We start from the raw sequence: 25,766 nt of genomic DNA, 5'->3' as shown, positions 1-25,766 counted from the left end.
ACTGAAAACCAGTCTCTTCCAGCAGACTTATCTAGATGATTTTAAATTATGAATTTTACATCTGGATTGTACATCTAAGACTGTAAATTTCATTTTTGTTCTTTTAAATTTATGTGTTTTTTAAATGATGTCTTTTAACTGATGTTGTTTGTCAGTTAATTGTTATTGTTCCCCACCTAGATCCATGGGGAAAAGAAGGTAAGAAATAATAATAACAAGGACATCATCTACAGGGACCTCCGAAGGACCCCCAGATGTCTCACCAATGCCTGTTGCTGTGCCTCCAGTGTCAGGATAATAATAGCTGGACACATCCCTGCCCATCCCCTCACTCTCTAACAGCACAGAAATGACCATGGCATGTGTGTGTGTGTGTGCTGCTTACAAGATGTTTTTCGGGAGCATCATCAGAAGTAGTAGCTAGGAAGACATAGCTACATGAGACACATTCATCTCCAAATGTAGGATCTCAGCATTTTTTTTCTAATTTTTTTAATGTGGGAAAACACACTATTTCCACACATCACAAGTATTTGTTGAACTTTCCCAACATACTTTCCCTACATATTCCATCACTACATGGCAACTTTTCATTCCTGCATTTTGCCTGCACATCTCTCCCGAATACACATGTTCTTTGAATATTCCCCTCAGAACACACATATTATGCAACACACACAAAATAGAAAACATTTCCATTCCCTTCTCCCACCTCCGGTATGTTTGTACCTTCACCATTTGGGTTTCCAACTTCAGATGTGATCAGGAGAAATCAGAGAAAGAGAGCTAACAAACACTTCCAAGTGTGTGGTTCAATCATTAATAATGATCCCAGGAGCCACAGTCTGTTAAAAACTGTGTCGCTGAGACACTGCTGGGATATTTGGCAGCTGTTGGAAGCAATAAGTGCTGCTACCAAAGATGACTGAACACTTCAGACAGTTAATGAGTGGTTCCAATTGCTTCCAGGAGTCACCAAAAACTAAAAAGCACCTTAGACAGCTAAGAAAGCAAAGGCAAATTAGACAAAATACATGTTTTCCTGGAAAGTACCCATGGGGTTTACACTGCCACCTTTTCTAGAACATCTTTTTAAAACAATGAGTATGGGGAAGTGGATTGCATCCACCAGTTGCTTAAGGGTGGGGGCTTCCTGAAAAACCTCTCTAGGGTCTCATTCCCACTACCTTTTCAACTGAATTGCAAATTGGTTTGAACAGTTTCAAACGATGCTGGTTCCCACTTGAATTGAATCGATGAAGCAATTCCAAGAGGGGGGCCATGCGCTAGACCCATTTAACCTGCGTCTTTCTGATGCTGATGTTTTCCACATCTTTTTTGATAAATCAGTTCCATGCAAGTGTGAACTAGAAGAGGATAGGAATCAATTTAAATTTGCCCTTCAGCCTGCTGGAGTGGGTCCATTTTGAATCGATTCATGCATGAATGTGAACCACAAGTGGATTATTTTAGAGGGAAAAATGTGATTGGGGCAAATGTAGTGGGAACTACGCTCTGCTGTTGAATCGATCCATAGCACACCGATTTATCTGTAAGTGGGAATGAGGCCTAGAAGTTGGAGGAGTATTTTCCTAAACAACATGAGCCTTTTGTATAGAGTTACAATGTTAGTGAGGCACTACATGAAATCATTTGGTGGTATTTTGCACAAGTAGAGGTCTTCGGATGTAAGAATGTCGCTGATTCGTCTTTCCCACTGTATCCCTGTACAACACTTGTCACTAACATTGTTAGGACAGTATTTCATATGTCCTTCCAGGAGATGAAAAGCTGGGAAATGCCAGGGGTTGGGGAGATGCATTGCATGACCCAACTTCCACATGTACAACCCTCAAATCAGTGGTGGTTGATGCTCATGAGGGCTGGTGAGGCAAAAGATGGGGCCATGAGAAGGAAAGCCTAAGGGACACTAGAGGCAGAGCCACCTGGTTTGCTGCCCAACCTCTTCCTTTACAAGGTACTAAATACATCCCATATAACCCTCTGGCTGGGAAGGGTGCTGAGGGTCAGGTGGGATGTGCCTGATATGAGCATGATTTGTAGACCTTTTATCATTTTGTATGTGGAGAGGTCTTGTAGCACCTTTGAGACTAACTGAAAGGAGGAAATTGGCAGCATGAGCTTTCATAATCTTCAGTCTACTTCCTCAGAAGCTTTTGGAGGAAGTAGACTGAATTCTATGAAAGCTCATGCTGCTAATTACTTTCTTTCAGTTAGTCTCAAAGGTGCTACAAGATCTCTCCACATACTGATTTAACAAACTATCACAGCTATATCTTTCAATGTTACCATTTTGGTCACTCTCCTCTGGACATGTTCCAGCTTGTCAATATCATTCTTAATTTGTGGTGCACAGAACTGGACACAGTATTCCAGGTGAGGTCTGACCAAAGCAGACTAGAGTGGTACTATTACTTCCTTTGATGTAGGCACTGTACTCCTATTGATGCAGCCTAGAATCACATTGATTTTTAAAGCTGCTGCATTACACTGTTGACTCATGTTTAGCCTGTGGTCTACTAAGAGTCCTAGATCATTTTCATACATACAACAGTCAAGCCAGGTGTCACCCATCCTATATCTGTGCATTTCACTTTTTCTGCCTAAGAGTAGTACTTTGTATTTCACCATGTTGAAATTCATTTTCATGTTATAATGAATCCTATGCATTTCCCCCTTTCACCTCCTTCCTCAGATTTTGGAGCAGATTTTGACTGAATGTGGGCACAAATGGTAAACTGTTCATGAAAGAAGCCAGTGTGTCAGTGAGAGGGCCCAGCTGTGTACAACCCAATGAGTTAACTGGGACTTACTCCTAGGTAAGTAAGCATGCCCTTTTCTGACTTGGCAACCTCCATCTCTTCTGGCTTACAGCTTTTATCAACTATGATCCACTGGCCATGCTGGCTGATGGAATCTGTAGTACAAGATTGGTGCCACTTTATATAATTAATGCAGTTTGACACCACTTTAACTGTCATGGTTTCAGTTTGTTGTGGCACCAGAGCTCTCTGATGGAGAAGGTTAAATATCACACAAAGCTACAAATCCCAGAATTCCACAGCTTTAAGCCATGGCAGTTAATATGGTGTCAAACTGCATTAATTTTGCAGTGTGGCATCAGCCCAAGGCATGTGGAGAGTGCCAGATTCATTAAGAAAAGTTGACTGTTAACATATTAATTTATATAAAGATATACTGATATGATGAGGAGCTAGAAAATATTTCAACTGTGTTACTACTTTTATATAAGGCTACATTTCCAGCTCACATATATTCGTTTCTTTCAGTATATGAGGATCCAAGCATATGTGCATGCACACAGATGGCCAAGCAACAAGTGCAACCATTCACTTGCTTCTCCTAATAATCAGCTTCACAATAAGTTTTATATAGCTTAACCAGATTTTGCATCTAGGCTTTTGGCAGGCACTATATGCAAAACATATGGCTGAACTCCCACTGCCAGCAGAAACAAAGAATTCAAAACATGAAATTCACAATTAGGAAAAAAAAAACCATACCAGATATCAAATCACACTTCTCTTTCTTTCATGGTACGTAGCTAGCATCTCTTATACAATGATTCCCCCTTCCATGAGTGAACAACCTCAGTTTGAAAGCATACGAGGCTCTTAGGTGCAATCTGGCTATAGTGAAAGAGCTAGGACAAGAGAGAAGCTATGACTCTCCTGGACCTCCAGCAAGTACACTGAAGGTTCAGGATGGAACCGCTGGTCCTTCTACTTAGCTGTGTGACTTCAGCTACATGTTGCCCAGAAATCCCTTTCCAATTCCAGAAATCCAATAACTGGCCATGAGACTGCAAGCCAGCAACTACAGGCTGAGGGAGGGTTGACAGGTTACATAATTTCATTATGTAATGAACAACAGCACTGAATCTGTTTCAATCATATCATAGTGATATATATTGGGAGTGAGCTTCAGACATGCTCGATTGCTCCTGCAACTTAGTCTCACCTTTTCTCAAAATACCCAAACTCATCAATACTGACTTTTTTGCATTTAGTCTCTATAAAAGGATATGCTTTCAATAAGGAAAACCTGCCAGTCTTGTAAGGGACTAGACTTCCAGCCCTCAAGTAAGGCACGTCCTTTATGAAAATGGTCACTGGCAATCCTATGCTGAGGTTTCACAGCTGGCAGCACTGGAAGCTCTGCAAAAGCACATTGGCAGATATGACCACTCTGCTGGCACTTAAACAGTATCTTGGCCTTAGTGAAATTCATCACCAGCCTGCACAAGATCATTTCCAGTAATGAGATGGCATCCCTGTGTTAACTTGCAACACTCTTAACTTTTTCCCTGGGGTGGGAGGAAACAGAAAATAAAGTATTCAGTTTACTCTCCACTGCCAGAACATCTTTGAAAACTGCAGTTTTTGAAGACAAGAATCATAGAGTTGGAAGAGACCACAAGGACCATCCAGCTCAACCCCCTGCCATGCAGGAACTCTCAATCAAAGCATACCCGACAGCATCCTCACAGCAGGGAGAAAGACCCCTTCCAAGACTCACTATTTTTTGTCTTTCCACCTAAATGGCCAGGTCAGGGGATGGTAGGGGCAGGCAAAGATCACCTGTCTATGTTCTGATAGCTAGTGCACAACAATGCAGGCATCTTCCAGGAATCCTACAGGATTGTTGTGCTCAGCTATCAGAATACAGCAAGATGATTCTTGGCTGCAGTCTGCCTTCCCCTGATCACTACTTAGCTATATTAGGGCATAAGGATATGGTGAGTCTTGTACTGAGCTAATTTGCCTCAATACAGGATTATAGGGCCATGTTTTTTCTTCAGGGAAAAACAGTTCTTCTCATTGGGATTTCCCAACTCTCAAGAAATCCCCCTTTCTCCCCCCACCCCAATTCTTTGGGCATTCTTTCTGTTCCTACTTTGTGTGTAAGTCCCATGATTAGACAGATGTGAATACTGAAAAGAAGCTCCTGGCACCTTAAAGATTCACGGGTTTTACTTGTAATAAGCTATTATGAGTGGCAGGTGGGCTGTGGTCCATGGAGGTTTCAGCAAAACAAAATATATTAGTCTTTAGAATCCCACAATTATTTTTTTTTGTGGTTTTTGTTTTGTTGGTGCAACAGAGGAACAAGGCTAACCCTTTCTCTGGTAAATACATGTAATATGCTCTTTCAACATATTGATGAGCAGCAGGTTAGATTGCCATTTGCTGTTCATACGTGGGTGGAAACAAACAAGCAAATTGCAAGTATTTATTAGTTCCACTGAATCTGCCATAGGCATTGCTTAAATGAATAACCTAGTATATAGTGTCATGTAAGAAAAAAACATATAATCTATTATATACATGGCCAATCTTTCTTCTGTAAGGGCCACATTCCCTCAGGGATACTTTGTGGGATGCTGTAGGTTGGTGGAAAGTGAATCTAGAACCAAGTTAAACTAGACTAAAGTGTACACTGCTCCATTTTTTTGCTGTGCAAAGAGACAGTGTGGTGGTCTGAAGGTTGGACTAGGACTCTGAGAGACCAGGTTTCAAACCCACACTCAGACATTGACATCGATCCACTCAGCCATGGGTGAATTTGGCAAATCACATTCTCTCAACCTCAGATTTATTGTTATCTTAGAATGTACGCCTTGGGCAGGCTTTTATATACTTTTTAATTTTACCGGCTCTGTACAGCGCTGTGTATAATTACAGCGCTTTAGAAATAAAGTTTAATAATAATAATAATAATAATAACTCAGAGACAGGCAAGCCGCCTCTGAATAAATCTTGCCAAGAAGGGTAAGTCAGCGTATATTGGAGTCAACTTGAAGGCACATAACAATAGAGATAGAAAGAATAATTTTAAAAACTCAAGAAATAATAGAAAAACATGGGGGAGTTAAGTACTGAAAATCCTGATGAGACAAAACAAACACAAAGAGTGGTCCCACTTTTTATACAAAATGTTGTAGTTTATTCAGATAAAAGAACTGTTAGCATATTGTAGACTAGCTTTTTAAAAGATATTCCCTAAATGACTTTTTAACAATTTTCATTTTTGTTGTTGGAATGAGATAAATTTATAGCAAGAAGATGCTGCTATTGTATAGACTTTTGTTGGTCATAGCAGTTTATCTTAAAGAAACCCTAACTGATTTTGTGGGACGCTGTGTAAGAGCTGGTACAGGTCTTGTTATATGAATGGAGTCAACCAGAACAGAGTGGTCCCCCCCCCCCCCCCAACTTCAGTAGCTTTAGAGTGAACAAAGAGTGAAATCGTGTCTTCCTGTGAAGGTTCTTTACCATTTGAATTACTTTAACAGGGCATCTTAATAGGACCCTGATTTTCAAGAAAGTTATATAACAAGGAAGGCAACACCCATTATGGATGTAGCATATGAAACGTACAGTTCACTGTAATCTGCATTCCATAGATCTGCACTTATGGATTGAGGAGCTCCGTTTATTGAAGATTTCTCCACTCCAGTTTTGCAGATTCCTTACCGTCTGCATTACATCCCACCTTATTCAGTAGGATCCCTCCATGCATTGTGTAACATTTGCAGAGAGCTGGAGGGTCTGCTGTTAAGTGATGGTGAAAGACTTCTTTCATCTACAACCATGGCATGTACCAAAATTTGGGGCCCTTTCTTACTGCTCACTTTAGCTGCCATGGTTACATCTTATGGAATCCTAGGATTTCTAGGTTAGGGATTTAGATTTCTCAGCCAGAGAGTTCTTATCTCTTCCCAAACCCATCAGAGAAAATGTTATGGCTGCACAATGGCAGCCCCCTCCAAAAGTGGAGAAGAAGGAAGATTTTGAATGAATGAATGGAAAATTAAGGCATGACAAAATAGTCCAATGACCTCTGGTGACCATGTAAACTATAGCTCACTTCTCCTGACCACTAACAACAGAATAATAAGCTTCCTATTGCAGCAGTTCCAGATAATATGTAGCCTGAGCCCAGTGAGTTGCAGTTTATTGGTTTTGAATAGGCAAAATGCATTCCCTCAGATTATTTCATACATTCTCTCTGCCCATAGAATGTCATAAGACTTGAATCTAAGTTGCAAAGGAACAGTGATAGGCGTTCAACCGACTATGGCCAGTTACAGCCTGTCCTATGTAACCAGACTGTATATTGTTCTTCAGGTTTCATAGTTTCAGTCTCTTTTAATTGTGTGGTAAAACCCTGCCTACAAGGGATGTTACATTTCTCTGTCCCTTCGAGACATAGCATGTGTTAGCAGGTCTGGTCTACCCCACAACATCTGTTAATCTGCTAAAGGATGACTGCTTATGAAGGCTGTAGCAGCAGAAAAAGGCTGTGTGGAAGCCAGTGAAAATTCTCTCAGAGAGTCCAAGATCCTCTGTCTCTGTGGTGACTAACACAGCACATATTTATCCATCTGTCTCCTGTCTGGGAGAAGCTGAGGTCAGCTTTCTCAGTGGGAAATCATCTGGACTGTGCTGATTGCCTTTGGAGAATTTTTTCCCCTTGGTTAATTTCCTTTATGGTATCTTTCTATTTAATTCTCCAGCTATTTGGGGGGGGGGACTTAAAAGTGGGAGCCCACAAAGAAAAACAGTGCAGAAGAGACAAGCATAAAAGCCGTTTTATTCCTTTGCCTCTGGCCATTGCTCTTTCCTTCTGCAGTGAATCAGTTGTTGGAGGGAGGATGACAGATTGGGCCAGGAAGACATTTTCTCTGAATCAAATGTATTTTTTTCTACTCCCCACCTGGTGGGATGAAGGGTAGCATTTGTTTCTTCTTCCCTCAATAGAATCATTTGTGGGGGACCATGCTCAGAGATGAAGCATCCAAGGCTGCACTGTGTCTACATCTACCTTTTTCTTCATTCCTTGTGATTATTTGGGGCCCTTTCACCTCTGTACTGATAGGGTATGGAGGATGTGGGTTGGGAACAGATTGAGGAAAGACCCTGGAGAGGGGCAATTACCTTGTTTGAGAGATTTATTTATTTATTTATTTAGCTTCCTCTTGGATTCATCATGCTCAGTTGAACATTGGGGAATTATTTAGTAACCAGATGTGATCTGCACAACTATTTCTGGATAAAAGTGGATCCACATAAAATTAGTTGCATTTTGGCACAAACAAACAAATACTTTTTTTCTTTTTTCATAAATTTTATTTACAATCAAAGCACTCTTGACAGATGGCCATCCAGCCTCTGTTTAAAAACCTTCTAAGAGGGAGACTCCACCAGTCTCTGAGGCAGCGTATTCCACTGATGGCTCTTACTCTTAACTTCCATGCAGGCCAGGGGGTAATAAAATATACTTGCACCTTTTTCAGGCATTATGTTGCCCTGTAGGCCAAGAACTTGTGCTGGTAGTTTTACTACTACTACTGAGATATTATCCAGTGATATGAAGGAAGTGTGCATCTGCAGCCTTTGCTTTTGGTGATCTCTCCTAATTTTTTTCTGAATTAGCCTGATTCAGTACAGGATAAGCCCATATTTGTTCTATATTCCTAATACTTAATGGCTGGAAACTGTAAATGTACACTAGCACAACTGCTAAGAATGCTAAGGAATGTACATTTCATTATATTGTGTAAGGAAGTATCCACTACTTCCCTACACAAGAGGTTTTCCCTGTAGTCGGGGCAGCACTGGGAAATTTACCAAGCTGACTACCTCCATTCTCCTTCCTAAGCAGCCTGGACTCTGAATAACTATGCTGGTGGACCTGGCTTCCTGTCTCTTTGCATGAATAAACGTAAGTTACCAGGAAATTATAACTGATGCAAATGCATCATATTACCATGCTTTAAAAAGTACCCTGACCCTGGGGAGGGACCAAATGCAACCTTTAAACACTTTAGTGTTTTTCAATTGCTTATAAAAATAAATATAAGTCTACTGCTGTGTACTTTTGCAGGAATTTTCTTGCATTTTAGACTATGAATTAAAATTAAAGCCCACAATTGCCCCCCACACTTAAAACATTTTGATTTTCTTTAAAATTTAACACTTCTGGGAGAAAATGTTTAAAACCCTATTGGTGACATACACGTGTGTGTACAGGGGTCACCAAAGACCATCAGAAAACACATATTTTTAATTACAGTTGGCCCTCCTTATACACGGATTTTTTATACATAGATTCAAGCATCCATGGCTTGAAAATATTCAAAAAAAGTATAAATTTCAAGTATCAAACCTCGATTTTTCTATTTTATATAAGAGACACCATTTTGCTATGCCATTGTATTTAATGGCCCGGTATGATCTCCAAGGAATAGCGGTATAAAAATAAAATAAATAATAATTAATAATAATAATGGGACGAGCATACACGGATTTTGTTATTCACAGAGGTTCCTGGAACCAAACCCCAGCGGATCATAGAATCATAGAGTTGGAAGAGATTGCCAGGGCCATCCAGTCCAACCCTCTGCCATGCAGGAAATCTAAATCAAAGCATCCCTGCCAGATGGCCATCCAGCCTCTGTTTAAAAACCTCTAAGGAAGGAGACTCCACTACACTCCAAGAGAGTATGTTCCACTGCCGAACAGCCCTTACTGGCAGGAAGTTCCTCCTAATGTTGAGGTGGAATCTCTTTTCCTGTAGCTCGCATCCTTTGCTTCAGGTCCTAGTCTCTTTTGTTCACTGGAGGTCCTTGGAGTGATCTTTTTCTCCCTCCGCCCCGTCTTTGTGGTTGGGAAGAGTTCAGAAACACTTCTGTGAGCTAAGGCTAGCTAAATAAAACCAACACCATAACAACTTCTGGCACTTAATTTCTTCAGCACTTGCAAAGCCAGGATATTTCCCAAACACACCAACCATGTTTAGATTGGCTTGTGCTTTAATAATGGGCATTGGGAATAGTGGTATGAAATCATGATAACTGCATGTCTTTAAAATTGGAGGTGGGGGTGAGGAAGGGACTCGATATTTCCAAACCAACATCTTTAATTGATTATAATTCTGTTCTCTGTTTCCCTGACACTATTCCAATTTTTAAAAAAATATTTGGACAAAGAGCTGAGAGCTATTTGCTTCCTTCAAGAACTTAACTGAGGAAAAAGAAACCTACTTCTTTCATTCTTTTCTTTCTTTCTTTTTTTAAGCTTAAGAAAAGCTCAGCCTGTATGACCTTATTTACACTGGTGTTGCACCATGGCTGATTTAGTAACTGAAAGAATGCAAAACCAAGAGTTACTATGATCATGCAAACATTCTCTAAGTATGGTTGCTGTTTATTGTACTTGTACTCTTGCCAGAGCAGCTGACTTATAGTTCGTATGGTACACAGTTGTGAATCAAGGACCATTCCTGACTCTTGTCTGGCTTCTGCAGTAAAAGATTTATCATAATTTCCTATCTGATGACTGTTTGTGATTGACTCCAGTGGTCCTGCCAGATAAGGAATCTGGGTATGTCAAGTTTTTTTCCAAGAAAAGTATGAATAGAAATTAAAAATGATTAGCACAATTCATTTAATATCATATTTCTTTTCTGTGCCTTGAAGTCATTTCTGACTTTTGGAGATCCTAAGGTGACCCTATCATGGGATTTTCTGGGGCTGAAAGAGTGTGACTTGCTCAAGGCAAGGTCACCCAGTGGATTTCTATGGCTGAGCAGAAAATTGAACCCTGGTCTCCAGGGTTGTATTCCAACATTCAAACCACTGCACCATGCTGCTCTCTATGATAATATCATATTAGCCTTCTGAAAATGTTTGAAGGAGCCTTTAGAAGACTTTAAATAATATATATGCCAATACTCAAATCAAATTTGGTGTCTGAGGTAGTCTCTTTGGCTCCACTCTTCCTGTATGCAGGCTGTACCATTAAAGACTCCACAAAGAAAGGTACAGATCAGAAGACAAGAGCTCTAGTTTACTGCTCATTCTGGCATGCTAGTTTTCTGTGTGCAGGGAACTGTTTCTCTATAGATGCAACCAGATTATGTTAAGCTCCCACCTCCAGACTGAAATAGTATAGGCTAGAAACAGGCTTCCCAATTCAGTGAGAATTAAGCCTTTGCAAATACATTAGCTGGGATCTGTTATAGACAAACATATGTATAATCTCACTTGCATTTGCCATAGGTCTTTAAAAAAATCCTTGCTTGTTTCAGTAGTAACTGAGAACATTTTACCAGCAGAGTTACATAACTTGTGCAATGGAAATACTGAATAAAACCATTAACATTAATGCATATTTATAGTGGGCGTACAAACGTCTTCCACTTTATGGAAATGCAATAGCCTTTCCTACTCCTGTTTCCCTTTAAAAGTCTTCAGGGAACAGATAGGGGCAATAGAAAAGCATATATTTCTTTACATTACAAGATGACATAAAATTCTAATTTTTCCTGTTACATGAGAGCCAAAGGTTTTTCATCAAACAATACAATCCAGCACACACAAGGAATCCCTCATCACTTTAAAGAAGCCAGAAAGTGTTTCTGCCAAAGTGCCATATTAGGCATAACAGCAATAGAATATTGTTACATGTTGTTTTATTATATTTGGAGTTGTCAACTGCAATAACAAACATTTTAAAAAGTGGTAACGTTAGGATTTACTAGTTGTTGTTGCTGTTGTTGCATCATTTCTTACTGATGGTGACTCTAAAGCAAACATCTTTCACTTTAAGCCCTTAAAGACCAGATTGACGGCGACCTCCCAGAGGACATTTTCTGCAGCTGCTCCCAACTTATGGAATGGCCTGCCGGCCGAGATCCATCAAATTACCAATCTAGAGAGCTTCAAAAAAGCCATTAAGATGGATCTCTTCCGACAGGCCTTCCCAGAATAAAATACTCGGCCACAAAAAAGACTTCCCCATTCATCGAACTCTGCTCATGGTTATTGTTTGGATTTTAAAAAAGTTAGTTTTAGTTTTATACTGTTTAATCTTGTTTTAAGGGGGGTACTATGTATATATGGATATATTTTAGACTGTTGTATGCTGTTTTGATTGCTTGGCAAAAAGCAGGATAAAAATAAAAATATTATTTTATTATTATAAGCCCAGTAGTTTGCCTTTGCCTTCCTCTGATGCTGAGAAAGTGTGACTTGCTCAAGGTCATCTATTAGGTTTCCATGGCTGAGCAAGGTTTTGAAATCTGGTCTTCCATAGTTCAATGCTCAAACCACTATATCATGCTAGTTCTCTAGAATTTACTAACATGTACAAAATATACATATACCAAAAGGGCTTTTAAAATAGACTAAAAACTGTACAGACATATGTACTGTATGTATAGGATATAAGGCAGAAGTGGACAATGCACACAACGACACTTATGAGCCTATCACACAAGGAAAAAAAAGTTCAGCCTGATAGTAGCACCTTTCTATGTACCTTCCACATGACACTGTAGTTCTCTTCCCATGAGATAGTCTTAAAAGCGAATCTTTTTTTCTACCTGGGAAAAATCTGTTCAACAAAAGGCTCACTCTTACAACTGTCTCACACAGGGAGAGAACTGAAGAACTGCAGTGTCATGTGCTAAGACACGTGGAAAGGCATTACTATCAAGCTGAACTTCTGCTTTATTTCCTCATGAGATAAGATATTTAAAATCCTTAAAAAGACATGGAAGTCACTTCCTATTTTGAAAGAAGACCCTCCAAGATCTAAAACAGGCCCAAAGACCCTGAAATTGACTACAAATGGTGAAAATTATATCCTCGGAGATACCTGGAAGTCCAATTGGCCAATTTTAGGTGAAAAAAATATGGCAGGTGCAGCCCTATGGTTCTGAAAGACTGATGTGGCCTACCACCCCTGAAGCAGCCTACTACTGGTATAAGGAATGGCCCACGGAGAAAGAATGAAGGAAATAGGTATTTTCTGTGACAGGCTGAACAAAAATCCTTAAATAGAAAGCATTGTGAAGAATTTAAAGTTAAAATTGACCTTAGTTCTTTAGCTACACAATACTGGACAACTGGAATTTTTGTTTTTAACTAGCAGAAGAGAAGTAGAGAAGCAACAGAAAAGCAACACAGAGAAGGAGTACCTCACTGGAAAGGGGAGAGGGGAGAAAGATAAGATTTGATCTATCTTATCCTGATAGCAACTACTTAAAAAGTTCTATTGAAGAATGCTCATGAGATGGGCATTTTCGGACTAGACCTCTTTAAACTACCCAGCCAACTTTTTAAAGTTATAGTCCCAAGAAGTCATGTTTTCAAGCTGTGGAATGTTCCATGAGAGATAACCATCAGCTACTTTTCTTTAAGTGGTTGCCACTAAGTAAGTTGAATCAAGCACCTTCTGTCTCATAGAACACAGTCTTCTTTGAGCTAACTATGGGCCTTTTCATACTAGACAATTATAACACTATGATAACACTTTAACTACCATGACTCCATTCTGTGGAATCCTGGAATCTGCAAGTTAGGGAGAAATGTAGACTTCTCAGCCAGAGAACTGTAGATCCTCATCAAACTAAAACTGCAAAACTGTTGCCATAGAATTGTAGTGGAATAACGGTGTAGGGTGAAATTGCTTTCTATGTGATGGTACATTTTTATTCCTGAGCAAGTTTCAAAATAAATACAGATGGCCATTCACTAATTAATAATTTACCACTGTCTGCATGAAGCCACTTAGTGAGCCAGCTGATGGAATCCCATCAGAGATAGATTAGCAAGTTGATGGCTGAAGATATTTTGAGTAACACTTTGGGTAGCTCCTGTAAAGTCCCCATCTACTGCATCCCACCTCAGCAGCACGCCACAGGAAAAGTAATGTTCAGCCAGGTCAGGCCAGGCCAAATCAAAAATGGTTGTTGGTAAATGAAACCCAGAGTGGATTTAGCACCCTGTTCACATGGAAGCCACCAACCATCACTGGTCACTGGTTTGCCATTCTTGGTCAATAGTTTTATGTACAGAATTACAGAGACATAATGATCTTTCAAAGTCAGCATGGAGTAGTGGTTTGAGTGTTAGGCTAGGACATTAGGAGACTAGAGTTTGAATTCTTTCTCAGCCATGGAAATCTTCTGGCTAATTTTGGGCAAATCACACTCTCTCAGCCTCAGAAAAAAGGAATGGCACCCCCCCCCCCCCTTTGACAAATCTTACCAAGAAAATCCAATGACAGGTTTGCCTTAGGGTTCCCATAAGGTGGAAAAACTTTGAATGCATATAACAAATAATTACCTTTATTGTAGACTTTGCTTTATTGATCCATGCATTTTTCAAGTCTGTCCAACTAAATTGCAAGGTTCCATAACACATTACTAAGGCTTCTACTAGGTGCCACCAATGCTTTGGGAATGAATCATCCATTTCATATGGCATGCAATCATCCAGCAAGGGGAGACAAATATAAAGTGCAGGATGCAGCATGAGAATGACCCAAGCAGCACTCTTAATGTTATGAAAGACATCCAAAGAAATCCAATTCCATGGACAGATTGCCCTTGCTGGTTGGTATGGCCATGTTTAGTAAAGTGAGCATTATATAAAAACAGTAACCTGTTATGCCACAGGCATATATTTGCAGGTTTCAGATTGTGACTATCACAGACATTTAGTGTTTGCCTCAAATAAGAAGTAGCATTAAACCTGCTTCAACCACCATTTTCTCTCACTGGAATTTGGTCTGTTTCTAGTCCTCACCTTGTCACCAATCCTACAAAACCCTCACCTTCCTTCTGTTATATCCCACCTCAGCCTCAAACCACAGGGAAAGAAATGGTCAGCAGGGCTGGGCTGAAAATTGTTGTTGGGAAACGTATATTCCCAAGATCTCCCAGCACACTGTAACAGCATGCTCAACACCAGACTGGGGAGCATCTTCATCTATTTGCTGCCAACCTGGAATTCTGTGGTGGATGAGTGAAGGGGAAAGGAATTTTTGAGGGACTGTAGGATGGAAGATCTTGGCAGTGACACAATCAACAAATGGCTGGTATCTTGGTCAGTAATTATGACGTTGGAATCCTGTCTTAAGCTGTGGCAATTCACTATTATTATTATTATTATTATTAACCTTTATTTATAAAGCGCTGTAAATTTTACAGTCATTCTAATTTCAACAACCAAAAGGCTTCCTAAAATCTGTGTTTTCAGCCCCCCTCCAACATGGCCATACATAGGGAGGTCTGCTCTGCTGAAGGTTTGAGGGATAGGTCTGGGAGTTAACATCAGGAGCTCCAAATGAAGGATCTTTGGCAAAGGATTGGATGACGCAAGAGGGACAAATTTGGGCTGGCTTTAAAAATAAGCACAGGTACTTTCTGGCTTTTGGGGAGCGGTTTATTTTATTTCCAATCCAATGTGAGCCAGGTGGGAGGAAGTTGTATATATTGCCAACCCACTGCTGTTCTGCCCATAGGTTGTATTGTTATGTTTCTTACTATTCATCAGATGAAAAACAAGATGATAATGCAAACACAATTTTCCCCTTTGAGGGGATGCGCAGGGGCCTAATGAAGCTGCCTTCACCCTCCCTTTTTTCTTCCCTTCACCTGCTTAGCAGCAGTCTAATAACATCATAAAATATGTATACATTCAGGCTTGTAAGGAATAATACAAATGAGAAACAGAAAAGCTCTGCAAGGTCAGATCTGCAATCTTCTTACACAAGCAATTCAAATTAATTTTTGTATATTTTATTCTGTAATATTTGGCCTGTGCATAATTCTTTCCAAGACTATTGAAAAGGACTATAATTCAGTTATTTTAACATGCATATTTTGTGCTGTACACTAACAATAAATACATTTCCCAGGAGAGAGGATTTGTAACACTGTATTATGTTTTGTTTTGCTTTATTTGTTTTTATTACACTCATCACTTCTACTTATTCCTTCTTGTCAAAGGTCATGGTAAACTGCACGGCTTTTCATTAGAACAAATGCATAACTACTAATTGTTATGTACAATAAAGTACAAATGAAAAGGTTTGGAATTTACAGGCACTGTCCTTTCCTTGTTAATTCCTTTAATTAAACAGATGCTTTATAGCTTCATTTTACAAAGAAGGTAGTAATGACATTAATTAATAGGAGTTTGGATGGAAAGCAAAGCAAAGATACACAGAATGAGCCATTATAAACAGAAACAGACTTCCCTGGAAGGCAGATTCACACCTAACAACAGCACCTAGAGCACATTCCCATGAGCCCTTTTGTGGCACTGATACACAATGGTTTGGGCAAGTAATCCCAGCCTAGTGCCCTTTGGGACAGGACCCTTCCTTGTTGTACCTATTTTACAGAGTTATTCTCCCACAACTCTTTGTGGCACTTTATAAAATTATGAACAGACATACCAGCTTTGCCATGGTTAAAAACTGCTTAGGCCTTGCCCACCCAGTGTTCCTTCTCTGCTCTTCCCTTCTCTTCTCTCCATTACCATTCTTTTTCTTTCTTAATCTTTTCTATCTCTACATCCTTGGATCCTCACTCATCCTCCCCCTCTTCTCCTCTCTCATACCAGCCTCTAGGCATCCCCTCTCTCTTAACAATTTGAAGAGTTCTAGACTCCACATAAGGCTACAAATCATGGAATTACAAGAAATGAATCTTTCAAGTCTGCTGCCAGCCTTGTCTCCTTGTTTGTATGGGCCAAAAGTCATGTTCTGTCCACTGCCATTTTGCACCCAGTTCTGGCGTGAGCAGTGCACAGGATGTTTAGCACATTCTGCATCAGAACCAAGTTATAACAGCCTTGCAATGGTTAAAAAAAACCTACCTGTTGCTTTAATTCTCCCAGAAAGATCCAGAGCCCTCCATTCCTGTACCATGAGCCACTCAGCACATCCACCACCAATATCATTAATTTTGATATTATATTTATACAATATCAAACCTTGTATTTATCACTGGGTTTCTCATTCTGGCCTCAGATGTGAGAAACCTGTGGAGATGGTAAATGCACCAAGCCACTGCCCAGGAGGACATGTGTGCAGACACCCACCATGGTATGGGAATAGAGTTCAATGTAGCAGGGAGAGTTTGGGGCAGCTCTGAAGTCAGGATCCTCCAGGATGTCCCTAAAGTATCTTGGCCAGTGCAGACAAGGCCTTAGATAGATTGGGAACATCTATTCTTAGAAGATAATACTGTAGCCATAACCATAGATAATTAACTAAAATTAATTGATCTGTTTTAAAAAAAAACACCACAAAATAATCCCAAGATGCACATCCCTAGGGTACCCTGAATTTCCATGCCAACTTTCAGATGTTGCTTTCATGATCTTGGAGTTATGGCAGACTCCATAGTTTCTAAGTGTCCCAATTGGGCAGGGACAGTCCCAATTAATTCTTTGTCATCCCACTTTTACAGCTAAATTTCCATCTCATCTCTGCCTCCCACTTTCCCCCTTTATCATCGTCTTACTTCAATTGCTGCAAACTGAGTTCAAAGTGAAAAAGTAGTTTCACTCAATTAACTCAGCAGTGTGGAGAGGAGAAGGGGGCAACATCTTGCCCTTCCTAATTGGCTCAGGCAGGAGCAAACAGTTGCAGCATCTCCTAGCAGGTCTGTTCTTCCTTATTAATAAAATTTGCCAACTTAACCACACTCTGATGTTGCTTGGCCATATGTGTTCCAGATTTCATTTGTGAACTGTGGAAGGGCATGAGACTCTCTTTCTATCTCTTTTATGATTATAGCAGAAACATTCACTGGACCTATACCAATCTCCTAATCTTCTTCTCTACTTTACATTTTAAAATTAGCTTCAGGTTTTTGGTACATAAATATTTTAATGTTCTGTTGTTTTTATGGATATAATACGTAGGCCCGAGACAGATGGGTGGGAAGGGGAGTGTCCGCACCGATTCTAAGGTTTGGGAGCGTGCAGCAACCACACACTCCTGAAGCCTAGTCCATATGAATGCTGCCATCATGGCGGCCTCCCATCCATATGGGGGCCGCCATGATGATGCAAGCACAAGTGTCCACATGTCGGGGCGCCGCGCTTGCATAATTACGTGACACAGAGCACAATGGCACACTGATGGTGGTGCCTGTGTGCGCCAAAAAGAACCCAGTTTGGGTTCTGCAGGCTTCCTCTGGAGGGAAACCAGGTGGCTCTGTCAAGCCCCTTAGCATCCAAGGTGATCACTTTCTGGTATACTAAAGTATTATATCCTGAAAGAATATAATCATCCCGCAGCATCCATGGATTCTGCATCCATGACTTCAACAATTCACAGCTTGAAAATATTTTTTAAAAATTCAAAAAGCAAACTTTGATTTTACCATTTTATATAAGGGACAATGTTTTACCATGCCATTGAAAATAATGAGACTTGCACACCCACAGATTTTGGTATCCATGAAGAATCCTCATGATATGATCAGAAGGGGTGACAAAGCCTCACTCCTTCCCTTTCTTCCGTCCCTCTCTATTCCTTAACTGTACCTCCCACACCCATTGCTTAATATGCCAATCAATATCTTACCTTTCCTGGAGCACACATGGTTCCATCCAATGGAGGTCCTTTCTTTGTTTTGCAGAAATAAGGGTTATCGGGATGGCTGCACCATAGCTGTTTGCAGGGGTCAAAGGTACGGAACTAGAACAGAAGGATTTATATTCTTATTTTGAATGTTTCCCCCTTACATAATATCTAACAAATATTCAGTTGGTAAATGAGTGCCAGTGTGGTAGAATTTAAAGATATAGCTGTGTTAGTCTGTAGAAACAGTATGTAGAGACTAACTGAAAGAAAGAAGTTGGCAGCATGAGCTTTTGGAGACTTGAGTCTACTTCCTCAGCTGAATTGTGGTGTGTTATGTTCAGATGCCAGATATGGGTGATCCAGGGCCAGTCACTGCTCTCTCTCAGCCTGACTGTGCCATTGTGAAGACAAATTATTGAATTGGAAACCCATATAAGCTGTTTTAAACACACTGGAGAAAAAGTGGGATATAAGTACAACTTATAAAGAAAATGTTTTCTGTGCAAAACAACCATATTTGAATTTTGTACATAATAAACACTGAACTGCGAGGATTCTCATCAGTCTGGGATTTTCCTCATCAGAGTTTGTCAGCAATTGAAAAACATGTTTTTACCACTTTTAAAATATTTTTCCATCCCCAGCCTCTAGCCTGTGGGCCTTGAAGCAGCCACAAGGAACACTTCAGAGGTTCCAGGGATGTCCCAGTCCTCATACACTCTGTCTTGCCCAAACTCCCAGGCTCCAGGGATTCCACCCCAACCTGCTCACGCTTCCAGTATAAAAATGCGTAGGGAAGAAGGGACACAGTATAAATGCCCTAAAGTCACCAGATCCCATATAATCTTGGAAGCTAAGCAGGGTCAGACCAGGTTAGTACTTGGATGGGAGACTGCCAACAAATATCAAGTGCTGTAGGCTATATTTCAGAGGAAGGAAGTGACAAAATCACTACTGAGTATCACTTGGTTAACAAAATCCTATGAAATTCATGAAGCCACCATAAGTCCACAGTCCACTTGAAGGCACATATATGCACACAAGGAAGAAGGAATCCCCCTTCTGAAGTCTATCCACTACACAATGAATAAGCATTAAGCCTCCAGGTTGGACAAAACAGAGACCATTTTCTCAGGAGCCCAATCCAATATATTGCTCAGCAAGGAACTATGTATTACCTTCAGTATCAGAAGCACTATCCCTCTTGATACCAGTTTCTGGGCAATATAACTGGGAGGGTGCAATTGTGCTTATGTCCTGCTTGCAGGCTGGCCAAGAGACATTTGGTTGGTGTTTGCAGGAACAGCATGCTGGGCTAGATAGGCCTTTGATTTAAACAGATATGGCTCTTCTTATGTTCTTACAGGGTCATGCTTCATAAGAGAAAACAGAAGCATTACATAAGCAAAGTTTGGAGCCTTGTCTAGGAATTAAAGCAATGTAATGGGACACTCCTTTTACCACATTCATCCAATTTTTAAACACACCTAATAAAATTGTGTAGCTGTTGTTTTTTGCCCTCAAGTCAGCTTTGACTCATGATGACCCAGTGAATGAGAGACTAATTTCTGGGACTCTGGTTTCAAACACATGATGCTGACGTGACATTCAGTGACACCTCTGCATGTGTTATTCTGCTTTGCTTTTGTGTTAGTTGGACACTTTGCCCTTCTCTTGAGGCTCTTATTTAAATGGTCTTCTAAAACCATTTCGTGGACAGCTGCAAAGGCCCTGGATGCAGTACAGCAAAACTTGGCTAAGTACTCACAGCTGTGCACATCATGTAGCCCAAACCAAAATCAAAGCGGCACTGCTCGTTCATGGAGTAGTGAATTCCTGGCAGCTGAGGAAGGGAAGGCCAGTCGTGGTCAAAGGGATCATCACGCAAACAATCGTAGGAACTGCAGTAGGGAAAAATTACAGTCACAGATGGAATGTGAGACATTTATAGTGTTTGGGGTTTCAGTTCATGATTATTCCAAGCAAAATAAAGGGCATGCTTTCTCAGAAATGAGTCCACAAAGCACAGTTAATACATATGTTACACTGAGCATAGCATTCACGCTACCAGATTTGGAGCAGAGACAGGACAATAGTTTGTCCATTGTTACAGTAGCAAGTTGGAGAGAAGGTTTTTATTATACCTAACATCCCTAAGGAGTGATCTGAAAAGGATAAAGAAATTGCTAGAACAGGGATAAGCCAATTTCACACTTTATAATCACTTTTGTTATTTTTTGTCATTAGATTCACCTATTTGGGGAAAACTGAATGATAATTGATGCAATTTCTCTCTTTAAAAATAATAATAACGATGATAAGTATAAATTTTATTTACTATGTTGGGCAATATTTCATCTGCTGATTTATATTGATTTGCTGGTCTTATCTGATTATGGGTGGAGGTTCTGAATGTTTTGTAACAATTATTTGAAAAGTAATAGGGACAGGGACAAAACTTTTATTACATTTCTGTCTGTGACATTTTTGCAAAAAGCTGCATTCTTTAAGGGAGTATCTTGAGGCAAGAAGGGGGTGTTCTAGCATCAGTGTCCCATCTCTATCCAGGTTCTTTGGACTGTGAGGAGTCTGGCATTTGATTTTGGTTTGGCATTTCAGTCTGTTGCCATGGTGTGTAAAGGCCTTTAATGCTACACAACTGTAGCACTGTTTCCACTTTGACCGCCATGACTGCATTCCATGGAATCCTGGGGCTTGCAGTTTAGGGAGGGATATTTAAAACACCCAGCCACATACCTCTACTTTCTCACCAAACTATGAAGCTCAGGATTTTATGGGATGCAGCCATGGCAAACGAAGTTGAAGGATAGCATTATAACTGTCTAGTACAAAAGTTAGTGGCCTTAAGTCAGTGGGCAGACAAAAGGTAGCCCCTTTCCTGAGCAGGTCATGATTTCATGTCCCACAAGAATGGCCTGTGTTGTCTGCAGGTCCCCCTCACAAGGAGTTCTGTGGCTGCTGTCCTTTCTCTAGGATGTGATGTCAGTCAGCACAGTCCTTTATTGGTGGAGGAAATTCCAGGGATGCTGTCAATACATCGCCATTTAATGCTGTTTTTAATTTTCCACTCCTGGAATGTCCAAGTACATTCAGTACATTCAGTCATCAAACATTCAATCTCCTATTGTAGCAGTGTGTTATCTCCTCCAGCTCAAATATGTTTCATGTGAGCATAGGACTTTCGTGCAAGATTTATTATTTTTTCTTATTGAAAACCTAATTAACTAGCTTTAGTAATAGCAATAGCATTTACATTTGTATACTGCTTATCAGTGACCTCAGCACTCTCTAAATTGTTTACAATGTGGAAGCAAACTGCTCCCAAACCGGGTACTCATTTTCCTTACCTACAGAAGGATGCAAGGCTGAGTGGAGCCCCTGGGTTTGAACTCACAACCTTCTGGGTGCAGTACAGGCATTTAACCACTGCACCACCAGGGCTTTATAGCAGTGTTTACACTCACTCACTCATTCACTCTCTGATTTCTGAGAGCAATATAGGAGACGAAGGGATAAGAAAGGTAAAAAACAAATACCAAGCCTAGATTTTTTAAAAATGAGGGCCTGAGGGGAAAAGACAGATTGCAATGTGATTTAGGAAACACAAATGATTTTAAAATCCCTCCAAATAAATATATAATAATTCTGACTTTGACATGAAAAGCCATGGGAGAAAAACCAAGTAATAAAAATACTAGTTAAAAAAAGTTTATAGCAAAATCTTTCTCAAAAAGCTAATATGCACAAATGAGCTTTAAGTGTTTTTCAAAGACATATGTTGACCTGCATTAGCTATGCAGAATTAATTTGTTAGCTCTACGGGGCCTCTGTAGAGAAAGTCCTGAAGGATTTTTCCTCCTCCCAGTGGCATAATGAAGGAAGAACAAAACTTTGCTTCACCAATTGTGTTTCCAAATTTGCATTTGGTATGATAATACATATGGATGGGTTACTAACATTTGTAGGAAAGGATCAGCTGGTGAGAACAGGTGTTTAATCCTTGCAATGCCCATCAAATCTTCCTTGTAAATGCCCTAGGTCCAGGACATCCCTACTGCATGGTCAACTTTGAGTATTACAGGCTGGCTGGAGGACACGGGAAGAATTAAAATAATCTGAGAGGTCATTTCATTTATAAGGAAGAACTGGAATGTGTAGGAAGGGTTAAGCACCACTTCCATCTCACTGATCTTCTGCCCATGCCCACTTCTTTATATGCTTTCAGATTGCAAAGCAAACACCAGATATGGAACACCTCACAAAATATGGTTTCTCCTTGGGCATGGGCAAGATCTTCACAAATATGGAGTGAAGGAAGAGTATGATTATGTGAAGAGACACTCAGCTATGCAGTCATGCAAGTCTTCATAGCACAACTGACAAGACAGAATCATAGTAGGCCAGAGGTGGGTTTGTCTCTTCCCTGAGGGAATATCAGACCAAAGATGCATTCTAGAAGCATTTCTGGGTTTGGAATTACTCTCAGAATCCAACAAACTGGTGAGTTGTCTGCCTCTGAGAAGACCAACCTGACCATCATTTCCTTGAGCTTGTAACCATTTGTATCAATTGCATTAATGTGCTGTACACTAATTTTGAAGGTGGTCCAAGTGCAGCAGCCCACTTATCAATAGGGTTAATTATGTGCACTTAGCAGGCCTGTTTCAAAGTGTTGGTAATCACCCTTAAAGCCCACAGGATTTAAAATATCTGCGGACATACCGTATTTCCTTTCATATGAACCTTTTTGTCTGTTGCAATTTTCCAGGGAAAATATGCTCCAATTTGCTTTTCTGCATTCAGTGAAATCTACAGTATTCAGTACCACCAGCTGATGCTTTTGCACCATCTTCAAGAAAAGCCCCACATAGGGTATATTATGTTCAATCTTCAGAGTTACCAATGCTCAGGTAGCAATAATAAAATTCACATATACCTATGTTACAAAAGGTGGAACCAGACATTCTGTTAAAAATGAATTATTTTTTATTCATCAAAGAATCTTTTTAGTCTTTCTTGTTAGAAAGAACTGGGACTGGTTCTCTTTATTTAACAAATGGAGCTTTAAAAAGAGATCAGATTTTTACAAAGCCACATGCATTCTTGATATTTTAATTGATGCTTGCCAGAATCTGTGCAAGACTTTTTTTTTTTTTTACAGAGCAACCCAATACATGTCTACCCAGAAGCAAGCTCCCTTTTACTCACTGGGGCATAAAAGGGCTACAGGGCCACAGACTGAGGCCTTTTACAAACCGGCGAAAAGCACTGGCCTATGGGCGGGGTGAGGGCTGAGCGTCCCCACGCTCAAAGCCCTCACTGGGCTGCCCCTTTGGTGCAGCGCCCAAACAGTGCTGTGCTAAAGGGGCATCATCAAGCCATGCAGTGGTGGCTGTGGCACCCCTTTCAGGGCACAAAAAGGAGCTCGTTTTTCTGGCTCCTTTTTGTGCTCTACAGAGGCCAGATTGGTATTGTGGTATGCGGTTGCCACGGCACCAATCCAGGACAGAAAGGGTGGCATCTTGCCACCCCTTCCTGCGCATCTGTAGAACCCTTGAATCTTTTTTGTCCCCTAAAGGTAATTTCCAGCTTTCTAGCATGAGCACTTTTTCTTTCAACTACAACTGTGCAATAAAATGATTATATACAAACATTGTCCTTACAGCAGAAACCCCAAACAATAGATTCTGTTCCATTGTTCTACTCACTGCAGATAGCGATTCAGTTCCTGTTGGCTACATCGAGACCAGTGGAAGCGATGGAATGCAGCCTGGACAAGGGGGGCCATGATGCTTCCCATCCGGACTTCATCCCCACACCTGTTTCCTTGGCCATCGTGTTCCATGCCTAATCTAGAGGAAAAGGCAGCATAACAAAGCCTGTTAAAGATTGTGCGTTTCTTATCATTCTGTATGTGTACGCACATACACATTTTTCATATTCTTTATTACCTTTTTCAATGATCTATCTATCTATCCATCCATCCATCCATCCATCCATCCATCCATCCATCTATCTATCTATCTATCCTATTCTTCTTCTATCCCATTCTTTCTTTGACAACTTGAACCAGTGCTTGAAAATGAAGTGATCCAAATAACAGGGCCACCTGATATTATAATTACACACCCAAAAAAAATATGACTTCAGTATCCATGGGGAACATTCCCAGACTTATTGTGGAAAGTGAAAGTCATGGATAATAGTGAACCCTATATTTCTGGTGGATTTCCAGATGCCTAGAGAGACTATATTTTTTCAGACTTGGGTAAGTGAAACCACAGGTACTGGTCCTGATATGGGGCCATGCTGTATAGCAATGACTGGCAATGTGGCTACATTCCCTCCACTTAACTTATTCTTCATAATTCATTACCTCTGATTCACTATCTTTTCAGTTTTTTCAGGAAAGGTGCCTTTTCAGGAGATTCTAGGCCATTTTCTTACTTTTTAAAATTGGTTCCTCCAGTGCTAGAGATGAAAAATCAGTGGAAAAGTAGCAAGTAATACAGTGAATCACACAAAAACAATTCGACTACATTAAATGGCAAGAAACTACTCTTTTGAGGTTTTGTGAAGATTTATGTAGCAAATTGCTTAAAAAGAACCCCACTGGGATAAAAGCGGGATAAAAATAAAAGTTTTATTTATTTATTATTCTCTAGGCATTTGTAGGTCCTCCAGCACAATTCTATGGCTACCATCCATGGTTCTTGGCACATTTCTTCAGAGGAGGTTAGCCATTGCCTTTCCCTAAGGCTGAGAGCATGTGACTTGTCCAAGGTAACCCAGTAGGTTTCATGGACAAGCAGGGAATTGAATCCCTGATCTCCAGAGTCCTAGTCCTATGCTCAAACTACTAGACCACACTGGCTCTGCTTTCCAATGAAATTAATGGAGCTACACTCTACTGATCATGCAGTATCAATCAACATGAAGGTATGCAATGCTACTTACACATGTCCAGTTTCATGGGCTACAACGAATGCTGAGGAGAAGCCATCTTCATGATTAAGTGTGCAACTTCGGACTGGATGACACATGCCAGTAACAGGAGCATAGCCTATATGGAGAAAGTAAGACTTTGAAATATGGGTATTAGAATGAAGGTAAATAACTTCTTCAATAGTGATATTTATACTTATTTATAAAAGATCAGAAATCTTTTTTTTAAATGACAGGAAAATGCAAATGAAGCACTTGACCAATTAAAATGCCTTGAAGCTGTGCTCTGATGCTAAATCCATCCACCTGTACTTGGTTTGTGCACAGAACATTTATAATGCATAGGTAAGCTTAAAAAAA

General features: G+C 40.2%; 1 protein-coding gene across 1 annotated transcript in view; it reads right to left on the bottom strand.

Annotated features, from left to right (window-relative positions):
• The window catches only part of ADAMTS2 (ADAM metallopeptidase with thrombospondin type 1 motif 2), a 118,220-nt gene that overhangs the window by 48,170 nt on the left and 44,284 nt on the right, over positions 1-25,766 (bottom strand). The window contains exons 5-8 of the mRNA XM_089517643.1: positions 25,419-25,524; positions 24,170-24,313; positions 20,209-20,341; positions 18,441-18,554 (exon numbers count right to left, since the gene is read on the bottom strand). Coding sequence (XP_089373769.1) covers positions 18,441-18,554; positions 20,209-20,341; positions 24,170-24,313; positions 25,419-25,524 — 497 coding nt within the window. The remainder of the gene's footprint in view (positions 1-18,440; positions 18,555-20,208; positions 20,342-24,169; positions 24,314-25,418; positions 25,525-25,766) is intronic.

Source organism: Sceloporus occidentalis, unplaced genomic scaffold, assembly GCF_023333645.1.
Source record: "Sceloporus occidentalis isolate IW3139 unplaced genomic scaffold, rSceOcc1.0.p SCAF_1, whole genome shotgun sequence".
In the NCBI taxonomy this organism is placed as follows: Eukaryota; Metazoa; Chordata; class Lepidosauria; order Squamata; family Phrynosomatidae; genus Sceloporus; species Sceloporus occidentalis.
Note: the sequence above shows the minus strand (reverse complement) of the source record. Positions and strands in the feature narration are given on the sequence as shown.